We start from the raw sequence: 20,130 nt of genomic DNA, 5'->3' as shown, positions 1-20,130 counted from the left end.
CGTCACTCCAGATTCATGTTCAGCACGTTCGACGTGTCCTCCAGCGCCTTTTAGAGAATTGTCTTTTTGTGAAGGCTGAGAAGTGCACTTTTCATGCCTCCTCCGTCACATTTCTCGGTTCTGTTATTTCCGCTGAAGGCATTAAGATGGATCCCGCTAAGGTCCAAGCTGTCATTGATTGGCCCGTCCCTAAGTCACGCGTCGAGCTGCAGCGCTTTCTCGGCTTCGCGAACTTCTATCGTCGTTTCATCCGTAATTTCGGTCAGGTGGCAGCTCCTCTCACAGCCCTTACTTCTGTCAAGACGTGCTTTAAGTGGTCCGTTTCCGCCCAGGGAGCTTTTGATCTCCTCAAGAATCTTTTTACATCCGCACCTATCCTTGTTACACCTGACGTCTCTAGACAGTTCGTTGTCGAGGTTGACGCGTCACAGGTGGGCGTGGGAGCCATTCTTTCTCAGCGCTCCCTCTCTGACGACAAGGTCCACCCTTGCGCGTATTTTTCTCATCGCCTGTCGCCGTCGGAACGTAACTATGATGTGGGAAACCGCGAACTGCTCGCCATCCGCTTAGCCCTAGGCGAATGGCGACAGTGGTTGGAGGGGGCGACCGTTCCTTTTGTCGTTTGGACTGACCATAGGAACCTTGAGTACATCCGTTCTGCCAAACGACTTAATGCGCGTCAGGCGCGCTGGGCGCTGTTTTTCGCTCGTTTCGAGTTCGTGATTTCTTATCGTCCGGGCTCTAAGAACACCAAGCCTGATGCTTTATCTCGTCTCTTCAGTTCTTCAGTAGCCTCCACTGACCCCGAGGGGATTCTCTCTGAGGGGCGTGTTGTCGGGTTGACTGTCTGGGGAATTGAGAGGCAGGTAAAGCAAGCACTCACTCACACTCCGTCGCCGCGCGCTTGTCCTAGGAACCTTCTTTTCGTTCCCGTTCCTACTCGTCTGGCCGTTCTTCAGTGGGCTCACTCTGCCAAGTTAGCCGGCCACCCTGGCGTTCGGGGTACGCTTGCTTCCATTCGCCAGCGTTTTTGGTGGCCCACCCGGGAGCATGACACGCGTCGTTTCGTGGCTGCTTGTTCGGTCTGCGCGCAGACTAAGTCCGGTAACTCCCCTCCTGCCGGCCGTCTCAGGCCGCTTCCCATTCCCTCTCGACCGTGGTCTCACATCGCCTTAGATTTTGTCACCGGACTGCCTTCGTCAGCGGGGAAGACTGTTATTCTTACGGTTGTCGATAGGTTCTCTAAGGCGGCTCATTTTATTCCCCTTGCTAAGCTTCCTTCTGCTAAAGAGACGGCACAAATCATCATCGAGAATGTTTTCAGAATTCATGGCCTTCCGTCAGACGTCGTTTCGGACAGAGGTCCGCAATTCACGTCTCAATTTTGGAGGGAGTTTTGCCGTTTGATTGGGGCTTCCGTCAGTCTCTCTTCCGGCTTTCACCCCCAGTCTAACGGTCAAGCAGAACGGGCCAATCAGACTATTGGTCGCATCTTACGCAGTCTTTCTTTTCGCAACCCTGCGTCTTGGTCAGAACAGCTCCCCTGGGCAGAATACGCCCACAACTCGCTTCCTTCGTCTGCGACCGGGCTATCTCCTTTTCAGAGTAGCCTCGGGTACCAGCCTCCGCTGTTCTCATCTCAGTTCGCCGAGTCCAGCGTCCCCTCCGCTCAGGCTTTTGTCCAACGTTGCGAGCGCACCTGGAAGAGGGTCAGGTCTGCACTTTGCCGTTATAGGGCGCAGACTGTGAGAGCTGCTAATAAGCGTAGAACTAAGAGTCCTAGATATTGTCGCGGTCAGAGAGTTTGGCTCTCCACTCAGAACCTTCCCCTTAAGACAGCTTCTCGCAAGTTGACCCCGCGGTTCATTGGTCCGTTCCGTATTTCTCAGATCATTAATCCTGTCGCAGTGCGACTTCTTCTTCCGCGTTATCTTCGTCGCGTCCACCCGGTCTTCCATGTCTCCTGTGTTAAGCCCGTTCTTCGCGCCCCCGCTCGTCTTCCCCCCCCCCCCCCCCATCCTTGTCGAGGGCGCACCTATCTACAGGGTCCGTAAGATTTTGGACATGCGTCCTCGGGGCCGTGGTCACCAGTACCTAGTGGATTGGGAGGGGTACGGTCCTGAGGAGAGGAGTTGGGTTCCCTCTCGGGACGTGCTGGACCGTTCGCTGATCGATGATTTCCTCCGTTGCCGCCAGGTTTCCTCCTCGAGTGCGCCAGGAGGCGCTCGGTGAGTGGGGGGGTACTGTCATGTATTGTCATGTTGTGTCCTGTTCCTGTTCTTTCTCTTCACCCTGTCTCCCTCTGCTGGTCGTATTAGGTTACCTTTTCTTCCCCTCTTTCCCCCAGCTGTTCCTTGTCTTCTCTAACTACCTCGTTCACCCCTTTTCCCACCTGTTCCCTTTTTCCCTCTGATTAGGTCTCTATATCTCTCTCTGTTTCTGCTTCTGTCTTTGTCGGATTCTCGTTTGTGTTACTCATGCCTGAACCAGACTATCGTCGTGTTTGCTGCAACCTTGTCCTGTCCTGTCGGAATCTGCCTGTTCATCTAACCTTGTCCTGTCCTGTCGGAATCTGCCTGTCCATCTGAGCCTACGTGTGTTTCGTCATTAAAGAAACTCTGTTTTGTTAATTCGCTTTTGGGTCCTCATTCACGCACCTGACAGGAGCTGTGTGTGTGTGTTAGTTACAGAAGAAAGGGAGGCCCATAGAGGAGCTGTGCGTGTGTGTTAGTTACAGAAGAAAGGGAGGCCCATAGAGGAGCTGTGTATGTGTGTTAGTTACAGAAGAAAGGGAGGCCCATAGAGGAGCTGTGTGTGTGTGTGTGTTACAGAAGAAAGGGAGGCCCATAGAGGAGCTGTGTGTGTGTGTTAGTTACAGAAGAAAGGGAGGCCCATAGAGGAGCTGTGCGTGTGTGTTAGTTACAGAAGAAAGGGAGGCCCATAGAGGAGCTGTGTGTGTGTGTGTTACAGAAGAAAGGGAGGCCCATAGAGGAGCTGTGTGTGTGTGTGTGTGTGTTACAGAAGAAAGGGAGGCCCATAGAGGAGCTGTGTGTGTGTGTTAGTTACAGAAGAAAGGGAGGCCCATAGAGGATCTGTGCGTGTGTGTTAGTTACAGAAGAAAGGGAGGCCCATAGAGGAGCTGTGTGTATGTGTGTGTTACAGAAGAAAGGGAGGCCCATAGAGGAGCTGTGTGTGTGTGTGTGTGTGTGTGTTACAGAAGAAAGGGAGGCCCATAGAGGAGCTGTGTGTGTGTGTTAGTTACAGAAGAAAGGGAGGCCCATAGAGGAGCTGTGTGTGTGTGTTAGTTACAGAAGAAAGGGAGGCCCATAGAGGAGCTGTGTGTATGTGTGTGTTACAGAAGAAAGGGAGGCCCATAGAGGAGCTGTGTGTGTGTTAGTTACAGAAGAAAGGGAGGCCCATAGAGGATCTGTGCGTGTGTGTTAGTTACAGAAGAAAGGGAGGCCCATAGAGGAGCTGTGTGTGTGTGTGTGTTACGTCAGACGGTTAGCACGTCAATTACAGATGATCTGTCATGATTAGAGTCATGGGATGATTATTTCAACATGATCTTATTTTATGATCTAATGGTTCTGAAGATATACAGTCCTGTTTCTCCTGTTAATATGTGTTCATTCTGTTCCAGATAATAACAGTTTATTCTCCTCCAGACCAGTTACAGGGAAACATCCACCCTGATGCTGCTCCTTCCTCTGAGAAGACATGGAGAATTCCAGATCTCCCAGTCCATCAGGTCTAGACCCTCCACTCTAGCCCTAAGCACCACACACACACACACACACACACACACACACACACACACACACACACACACACACACACACACACACACACACACACACACACACACACACACACAGCATTACATCATTGAGCGAGGATGCCCTTCTGTGAGAGTGAGGGAGCCCACTGGGAACAGACGTCAATTCAAACGTCTATTCCACGTTTGTTCAACATCATTTAATTGAAATTACGTGAATGAATGTTGATTCAACCAGTGTGTGCCCAGTGGGAGGTGTGTGTGCAACAGGGAGCCTGGTTCTGATTGAGATGTCTAAGAGGAAGAGAGTACTGCTGAACGTCTGTTAGTCTCAACTCTCCTTCTCTCACACGATATCCTGTCTTTACCTTCCTATCCTCCCCCTCTACCTCCCTCCCTCGCTAGCTTTCCCCAGCCTTGTGTTGTCAGGTCTCTGCCTCCCCCTCTACCTCCCTCCCTCACTTCCAAGGAGGGCTGAAACCTTGGAGCTAGACACCAGAACACAGAGACCTAGCTGGCCTTGTGTCTGTCTGTCCATCCATCACTCCATCTATCCACCTTTTCACCTCCCCTTGTCCCTGCTGAGCTGCAACATAATCTGATTTCAGCTTCATAATATCTCCTGTCACACTTCTCCATGTTCGACTTCATTATGAGACACAGTGCCAGATGGAGAGTGGTTTAGACTCCTCTATCTTTAACAGCAAAACAAAACAGAAATGACGAGGTGATATTGAATATCTCTCTGTCTCTCTGTCTCTGTATTCTCCTGAACAGATCCCACCACACAACTAAAGAATGTTTATAATAACATGCTGACAGCCTTGGGCCTTGTGGCACGAACAGCGCAACAAAACTCAACACAACAAAGCACAACACAACTGCACAACTCAGAACAATACAACGCAACACCACAAAAACACAATACAACAACACAATACAACAACACATTACAATACAATACAACAACACAACACACAACAACACAATACAATACAACAACACAATACAACAATACAACACAATACAACAACACAACACAGTACAACAACACAATACAACAATACAACATCACAGCAACACAATACAACAATACAACAACACAATACAACAACACAATACAACAATACAACATCACAGCAACACAATACAACAATACAACAACACAACAACACAATACAACAATACAACAACACAACACAGTACAACAACACAATACAACAATACAACATCACAGCAACACAATACAACAATACAACAATACAACAACACAGCAACACAATACAACAATACAACAACACAACACACAACAACACAATACAACAATACAACAACACAACACAGTACAACAACACAATACAACAATACAACATCACAGCAACACAATACAACAATACAACAACACAACACACAACAACACAATACAACAATACAACATCACAACAACACAATACAACATCACAACAACACAATACACCAATACAACATCACAACAACACATTACAACAACATAATTAAGTGATAATGCCCGAGAAGCCGGTGTTTGGAGGACATATGGCACGGGTTTTGTTAGGCCCGAGACGAAGTCAGTTACCAATATATTCAAATATTGATTTACATATTTTCGAACTAGCTGCACTTTGTTTCGTTTGACCTTTTTTCAATTGACAATTCTTTGTATATATCCATAAAAATGATGCCAGCTGTTTCATGATTTCAACTGACTGAGAAAATCTGCCTGCCTCTGTCTTATCCCAACTCTTCACATTTATATATTTTTTACCTTTATTTAACTAGGCAAGTCAGTTAGGAACAAATTCTTATTTACAATGACAGCCTAGGAAACGTGGGTTAACTGTCTTGTTCAGGGGAAGAACAACAGATTTTTACCTTGTCAGCTCAGGGATTCGATCCTGCAACCTTTCAGTTACTAGTCCAACGCTCTAACCACTAGGCTACCTGCCGCACATGTTCATTACTACAGGAGAGTTGGAGATTTAATTTGAATATTGAAACAATATAAAAGGTTATAAAACGTTCTTTCAATTGTAAATAAAATAACGAATTTCTGTGCTAAACCTTTATATTGGCCAACAAAAACATAGAAAGTGTATGTATAGACTATGAGAGGTATAAATGAACCCATGTCTATATGCCTGTGTTCCTGTGTGGGTATGTTTTGTGTGTATAATGTCCTGTATGGGTATGTTTTGTGTGTATAATGTCCTGCAGTTCTGTGCAGGGATGTGTCCGATCCTCCCTTTTGTGTGTGTGTGTGTGTGTGTGTGTGCGCGCGTGGCGCGGCGTGTGTGTGTGTGTGTGTGTGTGTGTGTGTGTGTGTGTGTGTGTGTGGGGGGTGGTCTCAGTCTCAGCCCAGCCTTGGCTCAGCCAGTCAGTGGTAATTGTATCCAGGCGTGTTTGGGGTTGGTTCCCTGAGTTACTACTGTTCGCCTGTGATTTACAAGACTGTGTGAGATATGGAAACCTCTCACGCAACTCCAGATATGGACTGAGAGGAAGCACATTGAGCAATGGCCCCTTACAAAATGACACGTCATGAACACACACACACACACACACACACACACACACACACTGTGGGGAGGAGTTGGGAGAAGCATGCTATTCCTCCATTTGCTCATATCTGTTTACAGTGTTTTCATCTCTCCAGCTGGCATCTTCTGGTGGTGAGAATGTCTGCTGGGGCCGTAATGGGAAAAGCATGCTGAGAAAACTGTGTTCCAAATGGCCCCCTATTCCCCTACATAGTGCACTACTGTAGACCAGGACCCATTGGGGCCCATACTGATAATTATAGAGGGCCGACTGCCTGCGACCCGCTCTAACATTCTAATTAATAGTTCAATGGCTGAAATTAAAATCACTTTCATATTTGAGAGCTCTTTTTGCAATAAACATCATTTTTTACTATTTATTTGTAATTCATGGAAACTGAGACGTAATCTTTATTTGCTGAATCTCAATGTTGTTGAGTTGTATGAGTATAGATGTTGTTACTGCCATGACTGTGTTGTTGAGTTGTTGTATGAGTATAGATGTTGTTACTGCCATGACTGTGTTGTTGAGTTGTTGTGCTCATGTAACTAATTCTATACAGCACGTTTCATGTTGTTTATCCATGTGGTTCGACACTTTTGTTGTTCTGATGACAGTGACACACCTAGTCTTGTATAAAACACACAATCACACACCTTGCCTTATGAAACAGGTGAGGGACGCAATCGATTACTAAAGTTATTTCATCTGGCCTGCAGACAGGCTCCTCGCGTGCCTCTAACTCCACAGAATCCTTTCTAAACTCAGATCTGTCCTCTCTCTCTCTCTCTCTCTCTGTCTCACACGCACACCTCTACTCTCTGACAGATCTTCCCCTCTCTCAGGTAGGCTGGACGTTTCAGTTCTGAGAACTGTTTTAATGAAACACTTAGAGGGTCTAACCTCTAATCCAAACAGACACCCACACTCTGAGACCAGGTGAGGGAGGAAGGAGGGCAAAGGGGAGGGGAGAGGGGGGGGGTCCAGTGCAGTTTTACACGCTATCACCCTCTCTCCAGTAGGGAAGAACATACACACACACACACACACACACACACACACACACACACACACACACACACACACACACACACACACACACACACACACACACACACACACACACAAACATAGCCAAACATAGCCAAACCAGTCCATCAGGCAGCCAGAATATTGCTCATCAATCATAACTATGTTTATCAACAGGAGGATGTTAGAGATTACTCAAATCAACATTTAAATACCAGTGTGGTTTGGGCTGTGTGTGCATGTGCGTGTGTGGGTGGTTTGGGCTGCGAAGTTGAAAGCAGATGATGTAAACTTCTTGTTTTGCTCCATAGTTTTGATAATTGTTTGTCGGTCAAAGGATTTCTGAGGTGTGTGTGTGTATGTGTGTGTGTGTGTGTGTGTGCGTGTGCGTGTGTGTTTTCTAGGGATCCTGAAACAGAAACACTGGGGAGTATAAACTTCTGACAAAGCACAGTTATTGATATCTCACGGGGAAGTCAACACATCACATGGTGAGAACCAGAGGAGAATGTCACAGCTTCTCAGAACCAGAGAATGTCACAGCTTCTCAGAACCAGAGGAGAATGTCACAGTTTCTCAGAACCAGAGGAGAATGTCACAGCTTCTCAGAACTAGAGGAGACTGTCACAGCTTCTCAGAACCAGAGGAGAATGTCACTGCTTCTCAGAACCAGAGGAGAATGTCACAGCTTCTCAGAACTAGAGGAGACTGTCACAGCTTCTCAGAACCAGAGGAGAATGTCACAGCTTCTCAGAACCAGAGGAGAATGTCACAGCTTCTCAGAACCAGAGGAGACTATCACAGCTTCTCAGAACCAGAGGAGAATGTCACAGCTTCTCAGAACCAGAGAATGTCACAGCTTCTCAGAACCAGAGGAGAATGTCACAGCTTCTCAGAACCAGAGGAGAATGTCACAGCTTCTCAGAACCAGAGGAGAATGTCACAGCTTCTCAGAACAAGAGGAGAATGTCACAGCTTCTCAGAACCAGAGGAGAATGTCATAGCTTCTCAGAACCAGAGAATGTCACAGCTTCTCAGAACCAGAGGAGAATGTCACAGCTTGTCAGAACCAGAGGAAAATGTCACTGCTTCTCAGAACCAGAGGAGAATGTCACAGCTTCTCAGAACCAGAGAATGTCACAGCTTCTCAGAACCAGAGGAGAATGTCATAGCTTCTCAGAACCAGAGGAGAATGTCATAGCTTGTCAGAACCAGAGAATGTCACAGCTTCTCAGAACCAGAGGAGAATGTCATAGCTTCTCAGAACCAGAGGTGAATGTCACAGCTTCTCAGAACCAGAGAATGTCATAGCTTCTCAGAACCAGAGGTGAATGTCATAGCTTCTCAGAACCAGAGGAGAATGTCATAGCTTCTCAGAACCAGAGGTGAATGTCACAGCTTCTCAGAACCAGAGAATGTCATAGCTTCTCAGAACCAGAGGAGAATGTCATAGCTTCTCAGAACCAGAGAATGTCACAGCTTCTCAGAACCAGAGGTGAATGTCACAGCTTCTCAGAACCAGAGAATGTCACAGCTTCTCAGAACCAGAGGAGAATGTCACATCTTGTCAGAACCAGAGGAGAATGTCACATCTTGTCAGAACCAGAGGAGAATGTCATAGCTTGTCAGAACCAGGGGAGAATGTCATAGCTTCTCAGAACCAGGAAAGAGATGAACGTGGAAAGAACTCAAATTCTCAAAAAATAATTTTCACAAGTCATTGTTGAGACTAGAAGATTCTATCTGCATTTTAGTCCGAATGTAGTTATTAACATAGCCTTGTTCTGTTCAATGTTCTCTACCTGTATAGAACATTAAATACCCCCATTTCATGTTGTTAAGTTCAAAATAATACAATATCAAAATTGCTGACATTATTCAAACCAATGAGGGTTGGGAACTTTAAAGCCAGTTCTCAGAATCATCTTTTTGCAGATAGAACCTTATAGTCCCAAGCTCTAGCATTGTGTTGTTTTATAAAAAAATTTTTTTGCTGTATGTATCATTCATTTTACTGTAGATTTGTTTTCTTCTTCTGGCACACACACACACCACACACACACCACACACACACCACACACACCACACACACACCACACACACACACACACACACACACACACACACACACCACACACACCACACACACCACACACACCACACACACCACACACACACCACACACACCACACACACACACACACACACACACACACACACACACACACCACACACACAAACACACACACACACACACACCACACACACACACCACACACACACACCACACACACACACACACACACACACACACACACACACACACACACACACACACACACACACACACACACACACACACACACACCCTCTCCTCTGGTGTGCTGTGAGTCTCTGAGAGGTAATATGTTTCTGTGATGTTTCTGAGCCTTCATGACTTGTAAAACACACTAGCCCTGCTCTGGCCCGACACACACACACACACACACACTGTTTCAAGTCAGCGTCTGAGAAAGGGAGAACAGACTGAAGGGAAATAATCACAGTGTGACTGGTGAATGGTGAAGTGTGAAGATTGGCATTTAAATCATCTGGGTGAATTTCAATGAAAACAAATGTCAAATATATATTAATGTAGCACAAAACACTGACATCATGTTCTGTAGATCTGAGTGGCATAAAGAGAAAGAGAGAGAGAGAGGGAGAGAGAGACACTGTGCTGAAAGTTGCAGTGTCATTGTCCAGCTGTCTTTCGGTTCTCTGGAGAAACATAAGGTTGGTTTGTATTCTTCACCTCCTCTGACTCCTCTTTCCTCTCTTTCCCCTCTCCCTTCTGCAGACGCTGGCGGTACGGGGGGTGGTTCTGAACACACACAGACAGACAAAAGGCTCTGTATCAGGTAGAGTCTGTACTGTTTGTGTTCTCCAAATCCTTGTAGTTTAATTTATGTGACAAAAGTTGGTTAGAGTACAGATATTATATAACTATACAGTGGAGAGTTCAGCTACCCATTTATTCATGATTCCCTCGCTGGCGATCTTCACCTCCATGCGGTCACTGAAAATCTCTTTCTTCATCCTGGACACACAAGAAAAGGAAACACAGGAAAGGTTCAAGCGGCAGTTCAGTTCTAAATCCATATTTGTCAAAGTGACTAAAACATCAGTGAGGACAATGTGTTTAGTTTCCTACCTGTTGAGTTTCATGTTATGGATCAGTCGATCTCTGTGGATGTCAGCTATCTCCTGTTTCGTCTGCTGGCAGAACCTACAGGGATGGATAGGGAGTAGAGGAGAGCTGTCAGACATGTTATACTGTAATGGTCATGTAGTATTATTGGGGAAGCTATCTATATGCCTTGCTTGTGTTGTATTTCTGTGTGTGTGTGTATTTTACGTGTTGTATTCCTGTTGCCTTTTGTGGCTCCTCTCCTCCACATCAGTCAGCACCTCTTGGTAGGTGGGTTTGGAAGGAGTTACACCACAGACAGTCAAGGAATACAACTACTGTCCCCTTCTTATGACAAACTACACTACATGACGAAAAGTATGTGGACACCTGCTCGTCAAACATCTCATTCCAAAATCATGTGCATTAATATGGCGCTGGTCCCCCCTTTGCTGCTATAACAGCCGCCGCTCTTTTGGGGAGGCTTTCCACTAGATGTTGGAACATTGCTGCGGGGACTTGCTTCCATTCAGCCATAAGAGCATTAGTGAAGTCGGGCACTGGTGGGCGATTAGGCCTGGCTCGCAGTCGGCGTTCCAATTCATCCCAAAGGTGTTCGATGGGGTTGAGGTCAGGGGTCTGTGCAGGCCAGTCAAGTTCTTCCGGAACCGATCTCGACAAACAATTTCTGTATGGCCCTCGCTTTGTGCACGGGGGCATTGTCATGCTAAAACAGGAAAGGGCCTTCCCCAAACTGTTGCCACAAAGTTGGAAACACAGGATCTAGAATGTCATTGTATGCTGTAGCGTTAAGATTTTCCTTCACTGGATCGAAGGGGCATAGCCCAAACCCTAAAAAACAGCCCCAGACCACTATTCCTCCTTAACCAAACTTTACAGTTGGCACTATGTATTGGGCAGGTAGCGTTCTCCTGGCATCCGCCAAACCCATTGCGCATGGTGATCTTAGGCTTGTGTGCGGCTGCTCGGCCATGGAAACCCAGGACAGACCATTTTTAGCACTAGATGGTCCTGTTCGGTTGACCGGGGAAGCTCTAGCAGAGCAGAAATTTGACAAACTGACTTGTTGGAAAGGTGACATCCTGACGGTGCCATGCTGAAAGCCACTGATCTCTTCAGTAAGGCCTTTCTACTGCCAATGTTTGTCTATGGAGATTGCATGCGGTGTGCTTGATTTTATACACCTGTCAGCAACAGGTGTGGCTGAAATAGCTAAATGCACTAATTTGAAGGGGTGTCCACATAATTTTGTACATATAGTGTATCTCTATCTAACTTCTGTTATGTTACATTTCATTAAAACCTATCAGGTCCTACACATTCCCAAACTATGATTATCTCAGAGTTTTACAGTCAGAATATGGTGAGAAAAAGCCGATGAGATTAGTTAACTTTCAACTCTATACCCCCTGTACTCAGCCCTCCCGTCTTCTCCTGTGCCAGGTTCATTAAGTGGTTCATTAACTCCAGTAAAGTACAGTCTCACATAATCCATGCACGTTTTATTAGCATGTTTAAGAGTATGTTTTTACATGTTGTTCTCAGCATAAATACAGTGTGCCAGCTGTGTTCAAAAAAAATGTGTTTGTGTCTGTGCATGTGTGTGTGCCTGTGTTTGTGTGTGTGTGTGTGTGTGTTTGTGTCTGTGCTGTGTGTGTGTGTGTGTGTGTGTGTGTGTGTGTGTGTGTGTGTGTGTGTGTGTGTGCAGGGGCGCCGCCAGGGATTTTGGGCCCCATGAAAGTATATCACATTGGGCCCCACCACCACAGGCCACACCAACCCTGCACATTTGCTGTAACCACACACCTCCAGAACCCAATCGACCCATTCAAAGCCTCAAATAACTCTACCTTTGCAGGCTTGCAACTCTCTTGTAGTCCAATATTTACTGTCCGATATTTACTGACAGTGAACTGTGAAAATATAACACTGTGCAGACATGCATACAACATTCTGCATACAGTGGAATTCACTATTTGATGCAGGACTGATCCCCTCTATAAGAAATGTATTAAAGGTCATTTTTTACAGTCTAAATGTCATTTTAATGGTAATATTCTTGAATGGAAAATTCTCTTAACATGAATGAATAACTTAAAATAAATATAACTTCAATTTACATTAACCTCCAATTAACCTTAACCTTAACCTTCAATTAAAATAAAAGAACATGATCCTCTATTGAATGATACAACAAACTAAATAATCAAATCAGCAGCAGATTTGTGAACTAAGTATACAGACCAACTAGAAAATAAGCAGCTGGAAAAGTGGAAATGGAAATGAAAAGGCCTGATGTTGGTGCTACAGGAAAGGTCAAGGGGTCACCAAATCAATAGGTTTCTTCCACTTGGGGTCTTGATTGTGCACAACAAATTTGATGGTAATCCAGCCATTACTTTGAGATACATCTTGTTCTCTGTCTGTTCTCAGTCTTGTTCTCAGCCTGTGAACATCATGTAGTGTAGTGATGTAGTGATCCAATATCCACAGCCATACCATTTAACAGTTATCACTGGCCCTTACTCAGCCTTACTCACCAAGAGCCTAGCGCCCAGCCTTCTTGCTGGCAAAGTCACTGATCAAGTCTAGCTAACTGACTTTCAATGGACAGCATGGCAAGACTGCAAAGCCTGTCCTGGGACATAGTGGACCTCAAATAGTTGTTTAAATCAGTTTTAGCTTACTGAAAGCTCTCTCACCACCAGCAACAGTCACAGGCAGTGTGCAAAATATACATAAAGCAATGCACACTTCTCCAAAAATGCTTTTTCTGCTGCATTTTACAAATTGCATTCAGGAGACAAAGAGGGAACAAGTTAGGGGGGGGAAGTGGCAGCATATACAGTGTTCAGGTGTCAGGAGACAAAGAGGGAACAAGTTAGGGGGGGGAAGTGGCAGCATATACAGTGTTCAGGTGTCAGGAGACAAAGAGGGAACAAGTTAGGGGGGGGAAGTGGCAGCATATACAGTGTTCAGGTGTCAGGAGACAAAGAGGGAACAAGTTAGGGGGGGGAAGTGGCAGCATATACAGTGTTCAGGTGTCAGGAGACCAAGAGGGAACAAGTTAGGGGGGGAAGTGGCAGCATATACAGTGTTCAGGTGTCAGGAGACCAAGAGGGAACAAGTTAGGGGGGGAAGTGGCAGCATATACAGTGTTCAGGTGTCAGGAGACCAAGAGGGGACAAGCTAGAAGAGAAAGTGGCAGCATATACAGTGTTCAGGTGTCAGGAGACAAAGAGGGAACAAGTGGCAGCATATACAGTGTTCAGGTGTCAGGAGACCAAGACGGAACAAGTGGCAGCATATACAGTGTTCAGGTGTCAGGAGACAAAGAGGAACAAGTTAGGGGGGGAAGTGGCAGCATATACAGTGTTCAGGTGTCAGGAGACAAAGAGGGGACAAGTTAGGGGGGAAGTGGCAGCATATACAGTGTTCAGGTGTCAGGAGACAAAGAGGGGACAAGTTAGGGGGGAAGTGGCAGCATATTCAGTGTTCAGGTGTCAGGAGACCAAGAGGGAACAAGTTAGGGGGGGGAAGTGGCAGCATATACAGTGTTCAGGTGTCAGGAGACAAAGAGGGGACAAGTGGCAGCATATACAGTGTTCAGGTGTCAGGAGACAAAGAGGGGACAAGTTAGGGGGGGGAAGTGGCAGCATATACAGTGTTCAGGTGTCAGGAGACAAAGAGGGGACAAGTTAGGGGGGGGAAGTGGCAGCATATACAGTGTTCAGGTGTCAGGAGACAAAGAGGGAACAAGTGGCAGCATATACAGTGTTCAGGTGTCAGGAGACAAAGAGGAACAAGTTAGGGGGGAAGTGGCAGCATATACAGTGTTCAGGTGTCAGGAGACAAAGAGGGGACAAGTTAGGGGGGAAGTGGCAGCATATACAGTGTTCAGGTGTCAGGAGACAAAGAGGGGACAAGTTAGGGGGGGAAGTGGCAGCATATACAGTGTTCAGGTGTCAGGAGACAAAGAGGGGACAAGTTAGGGGGGGAAGTGGCAGCATATACAGTGTTCAGGTGTCAGGAGACAAAGAGGGGACAAGTTAGGGGGGGGAAGTGGCAGCATATACAGTGTTCAGGTGTCAGGAGACAAAGAGGGGACAAGTGGCAGCATATACAGTGTTCAGGTGTCAGGAGACAAAGAGGGGACAAGTTAGGGGGGGGAAGTGGCAGCATATACAGTGTTCAGGTGTCAGGAGACAAAGAGGGAACAAGTTAGGGGGGGAAGTGGCAGCATATACAGTATTCAGGTGTCAGGAGACCAAGAGGGAACAAGTTAGGGGGGGGAAGTGGCAGCATATACAGTGTTCAGGTGTCAGGAGACAAAGAGGAACAAGTTAGGGGGGAAGTGGCAGCATATACAGTGTTCAGGTGTCAGGAGACAAAGAGGGGACAAGTTAGGGGGGAAGTGGCAGCATATACAGTGTTCAGGTGTCAGGAGACAAAGAGGGAACAAGTGGCAGCATATACAGTGTTCAGGTGTCAGGAGACAAAGAGGAACAAGTTAGGGGGGAAGTGGCAGCATATACAGTGTTCAGGTGTCAGGAGACAAAGAGGGGACAAGTTAGGGGGGAAGTGGCAGCATATACAGTGTTCAGGTGTCAGGAGACAAAGAGGGGACAAGTTAGGGGGGAAGTGGCAGCATATACAGTGTTCAGGTGTCAGGAGACAAAGAGGGAACAAGTGGCAGCATATACAGTGTTCAGGTGTCAGGAGACAAAGAGGGGACAAGTTAGGGGGGAAGTGGCAGCATATACAGTGTTCAGGTGTCAGGAGACAAAGAGGGGACAAGTTAGGGGGGAAGTGGCAGCATATACAGTGTTCAGGTGTCAGGAGACAAAGAGGGGACAAGTTAGGGGGGAAGTGGCAGCATATACAGTGTTCAGGTGTCAGGAGACAAAGAGGGGACAAGTTAGGGGGGAAGTGGCAGCATATACAGTGTTCAGGTGTCAGGAGACAAAGAGGAACAAGTTAGGGGGGAAGTGGCAGCATATACAGTGTTCAGGTGTCAGGAGACAAAGAGGGGACAAGTTAGGGGGGAAGTGGCAGCATATACAGTGTTCAGGTGTCAGGAGACAAAGAGGGAACAAGTGGCAGCATATACAGTGTTCAGGTGTCAGGAGACAAAGAGGAACAAGTTAGGGGGGAAGTGGCAGCATATACAGTGTTCAGGTGTCAGGAGACAAAGAGGGGACAAGTTAGGGGGGAAGTGGCAGCATATACAGTGTTCAGGTGTCAGGAGACAAAGAGGGGACAAGTTAGGGGGGAAGTGGCAGCATATACAGTGTTCAGGTGTCAGGAGACAAAGAGGGAACAAGTGGCAGCATATACAGTGTTCAGGTGTCAGGAGACAAAGAGGGGACAAGTTAGGGGGGAAGTGGCAGCATATACAGTGTTCAGGTGTCAGGAGACAAAGAGGGGACAAGTTAGGGGGGAAGTGGCAGCATATACAGTGTTCAGGTGTCAGGAGACAAAGAGGGGACAAGTTAGGGGGGAAGTGGCAGCATATACAGTGTTCAGGTGTCAGGAGACAAAGAGGGGACAAGTTAGGGGGGAAGTGGCAGCATATACAGTGTTCAGGTGTCAGGAGACAAAGAGGGAACAAGTGGCAGCATATACAGTGTTCAGGTGTCAGGAGACAAAGAGGAACAAGTTAGGGGGGAAGTGGCAGCATATACAGTGTTCAGGTGTCAGGAGACAAAGAGGGGACAAGTTAGGGGGGGAAGTGGCAGCATATACAGTGTTCAGGTGTCAGGAGACAAAGAGGGGACAAGTTAGGGGGGGAAGTGGCAGCATATACAGTGTTCAGGTGTCAGGAGACAAAGAGGGGACAAGTTAGGGGGGGAAGTGGCAGCATATACAGTGTTCAGGTGTCAGGAGACAAAGAGGGGACAAGTTAGGGGGGGAAGTGGCAGCATATACAGTGTTCAGGTGTCAGGAGACAAAGAGGGGACAAGTTAGGGGGGGAAGTGGCAGCATATACAGTGTTCAGGTGTCAGGAGACAAAGAGGGGACAAGTTAGGGGGGGGGGAAGTGGCAGCATATACAGTGTTCAGGTGTCAGGAGACAAAGAGGGGACAAGTTAGGGGGGGGAAGTGGCAGCATATACAGTGTTCAGGTGTCAGGAGACAAAGAGGGGACAAGTTAGGGGGGGGAAGTGGCAGCATATACAGTGTTCAGGTGTCAGGAGACAAAGAGGGGACAAGTTAGGGGGGGGGGAAGTGGCAGCATATACAGTGTTCAGGTGTCAGGAGACCAAGAGGGAACAAGTGGCAGCATATACAGTGTTCAGGTGTCAGGAGACAAAGAGGGGACAAGTTAGGGGGGGGAAGTGTCAGCATATACAGTGTTCAGGTGTCAGGAGACAAAGAGGGGACAAGTTAGGGGGGAAGTGGCAGCATATACAGTGTTCAGGCGTCAGGAGACCAAGAGGGAACAAGTGGCAGCATATACAGTGTTCAGGTGTCAGGAGACAAAGAGGAGACAAGTTAGGGGGGAAGTGGCAGCATATACAGTGTTCAGGTGTCAGGAGACAAAGAGGGGACAAGTTAGGGGGGGGAAGTGGCAGCATATACAGTGTTCAGGTGTCAGGAGACAAAGAGGAGACAAGTTAGGGGGGAAGTGGCAGCATATACAGTGTTCAGGTGTCAGGAGACAAAGAGGGGACAAGTTAGGGGGGAAGTGGCAGCATATACAGTGTTCAGGTGTCAGGAGACAAGTTAGGGGGGGAGTGGCAGCATATAGTGTTCAGGTGTCAGGAGACAAAGAGGGAACAAGTTAGGGGGGGGAAGTGGCAGCATATACAGTGTTCAGGTGTCAGGAGACAAAGAGGGGACAAGTTAGGGGGGAAGTGGCAGCATATAGTGTTCAGGTGTCAGGAGACAAAGAGGGGACACGTGGCAGCATATACAGTGTTCAGGTGTCTTACTTCATGTTGAAACTCAGGTGTCAGATCTCTGGAATACGTCGTGATCAGTGGTTGGCACACAGAAGGGACTTGATCCTCACTAATCTGACCAACTTTAGGAACATTAGAAAATTATTCTACAATTTTTGCAGTGGTGTGAAACCTAGTGTCCAAGTCACTTATGATGTTGTCTATAGCAGTAAAAAACACTGTTCCGAAACACCTTTGCTGCACTGTCCTGAGCTGTCTCCTCTTGAGAGGTCTCATCATGATTGTGGACTTCAGGAAACAGCAGAGGGAGCACCCCCCTATCCACATCGATGGGACAGTAGTGGAGAGTTTTAAGTTCCTCGGCGTACACATCACAGACAAACTGAATTGGTCCACCCACACAGACAGCGTCGTGAAGAAGGCGCAGCAGCGCCTCTTCAACCTCAGGAGGCTGAAGAAATTTGGCTTGTCACCAAAAGCACTCACAAACTTCTACAGATGCACAATCGAGAGCATCCTGTCGGGCTGTATCACCGCCTGGTATGGCAACTGCTCCGCCCACAACCGTAAGGCTCTCCCGAGGGTAGTGAGGTCCGCACAACGCATCACCGGGGGCAAACTACCTGCCCTCCAGGACACCTACACCACCCGATGTCACAGGAAGGCCATAAAGATCATCAAGGACAACAACCACCCGAGCCACTGCCTGTTCACCCTGCTATCATCCAGAAGGCCAGGTCAGTACAGGTGCATTAAAGCAGGGACCGAGAGACTGAAAAACAGCTTCTATCTCAAGGCCATCAGACTGTTAAACAGCCACCACTAACATTGAGTGGCTGCTGCCAACACACTGACTCAACTCCAGTCACTTTAATAATGGGAATTCATGGGAATTGATGTAAAATATATCACTAGCCACTTTAAACAATGCTACCTAATATAATGTTTACATACCCTACATTATTCATCTCATATGCATACGTATATACTGTACTCTATATCATCTACTGCATCTTTATGTAATACATGTATCACTAGCCACTTTAACTATGCCACTTTGTTTACATACCCTACATTACTCATCTCATAAGTATATACTGTACTCGATACCATCTACTGCTTCTTGCCTATGCCGTTCTGTACCATCACTCATTCATATATCTTTATGTACATATTCTTTATCCCTTTACACTTGTGTGTGTGTATAAGGTAGTAGTTTTGGAATTGTTAGGTTAGATTACTCGTTGGTTATTACTGCATTGTCGGAACTAGAAGCACAAGCATTTCACTACACTCGCATTAACATCTGCTAACCATGTTTATTTGACAAATACATTTGATTTGACTTGATTTGGAATCTCTTCCATTTCCTCTGGCGGCTGTGTTCCTTGCTAAATTGAGGTGCAACATCCATTTGGGGAGAAACCAGTGTTGCCTCAGACAGGAGAGACTCCCATCCATCTCTAAGAGCCTCTTCCTTTAAGGCTCTGATATTGGCTGGCTTTGTGTCAAGGGAGATTTTTCCTGACTGGAGAATCACATTCCCGTCCTCAATGTATTGCAGTACCTGCAATTATGCCAACTGACATGTCATTCAACACAATGCTGCTCACCTCCTTCTTCAGTTGGGAGTAGGGCTGGTTCAGGGGTATGGGGATGGGAGACAGGGCTGGTTCAGGGGTATGGGGATGGGGAGACAGGGCTGGTTCAGGGGTATGGGGATGGGGAGACAGGGCTGGTTCAGGGGTATGGGGATGGGAGACAGGGCTGGTTCAGGGGTATGGGGATGGGAGACAGGGCTGGTTCAGGGGTATGGGGATGGGAGACAGGGCTGGTTCAGGGGTATGGGGATGGGAGACAGGGCTGGTTCAGGGGTATGGGTATGGGAGACAGGGCTGGTTCAGGGGTATGGGGATGGGAGACAGGGCTGGTTCAGGGGTATGGGGATGGGAGACATGGCTGGTTCAGGGGGATGGGGATGGGAGACAGGGCTGGTTCAGGGGGATGGGGATGGGAGACAGGGCTGGTTCAGGGGTATGGGGAGACAGGGCTGGTTCAGGGGTATGGGGATGGGAGACAGGGCTGGTTCAGGGGTATGGGGATGGGGAGACAGGGCTGGTTCAGGGGTATGGGGATGGGAGACAGGGCTGGTTCAGGGGTATGGGGATGGGAGACAGGGCTGGTTCAGGGGTATGGGGATGGGAAACATGGCTGGTTCAGGGGTATGGGGATGGGAGACAGGGCTGGTTCAGGGGTATGGGGATGGGAGACAGGGCTGGTTCAGGGGTATGGGGATGGGAGACAGGGCTGGTTCAGGGGTATGGGGATGGGAGACAGGGCTGGTTCAGGGGTATGGGGATGGGAGACATGGCTGGTTCAGGGGTATGGGGATGGGAGACAGGGCTGGTTCAGGGGTATGGGGATGGGAGACAGGGCTAGTTCAGGGGTATGGGGATGGGAGACAGGGCTGGTTCAGGGGTATGGGGATGGGAGACAGGGCTGGTTCAGGGGTATGGGGATGGGAGACATGGCTGGTTCAGTGGTATGGGGATGGGAGACAGGGCTGGTTCAGGGGTATGGGGATGGGAGACATGGCTGGTTCAGGGGTATGGGGATGGGAGACAGGGCTGGTTCAGGGGTATGGGGATGGGGAGACAGGGCTGGTTCAGGGGT

General features: G+C 47.6%; 1 protein-coding gene across 2 annotated transcripts in view; it reads right to left on the bottom strand.

Annotated features, from left to right (window-relative positions):
* Nucleotides 1–9,704: 9,704 nt before the first annotated feature.
* LOC110506788 (protein FAM227B) overlaps nucleotides 9,705–20,130 on the bottom strand; it is an 87,392-nt gene continuing 76,966 nt past the window's right edge. For both annotated transcript variants that reach the window (XM_036963646.1, XM_036963647.1), the window contains 4 exons: nucleotides 10,761–10,838; nucleotides 10,557–10,631; nucleotides 10,373–10,442; nucleotides 9,705–10,226 (listed from right to left, as the gene is read on the bottom strand). In XM_036963646.1, the coding sequence (XP_036819541.1) occupies nucleotides 10,098–10,226; nucleotides 10,373–10,442; nucleotides 10,557–10,631; nucleotides 10,761–10,838 (352 nt within the window). In that variant the 3' untranslated portion in view covers nucleotides 9,705–10,097. The remainder of the gene's footprint in view (nucleotides 10,227–10,372; nucleotides 10,443–10,556; nucleotides 10,632–10,760; nucleotides 10,839–20,130) is intronic.

The sequence above is a fragment of the Oncorhynchus mykiss genome, chromosome 26, assembly GCF_013265735.2.
Source record: "Oncorhynchus mykiss isolate Arlee chromosome 26, USDA_OmykA_1.1, whole genome shotgun sequence".
NCBI lineage: Eukaryota > Metazoa > Chordata > Actinopteri > Salmoniformes > Salmonidae > Oncorhynchus > Oncorhynchus mykiss.
The sequence above is the reverse complement of the archived record's forward strand: the minus strand, read 5'-3'. Positions and strand labels throughout refer to the sequence as shown.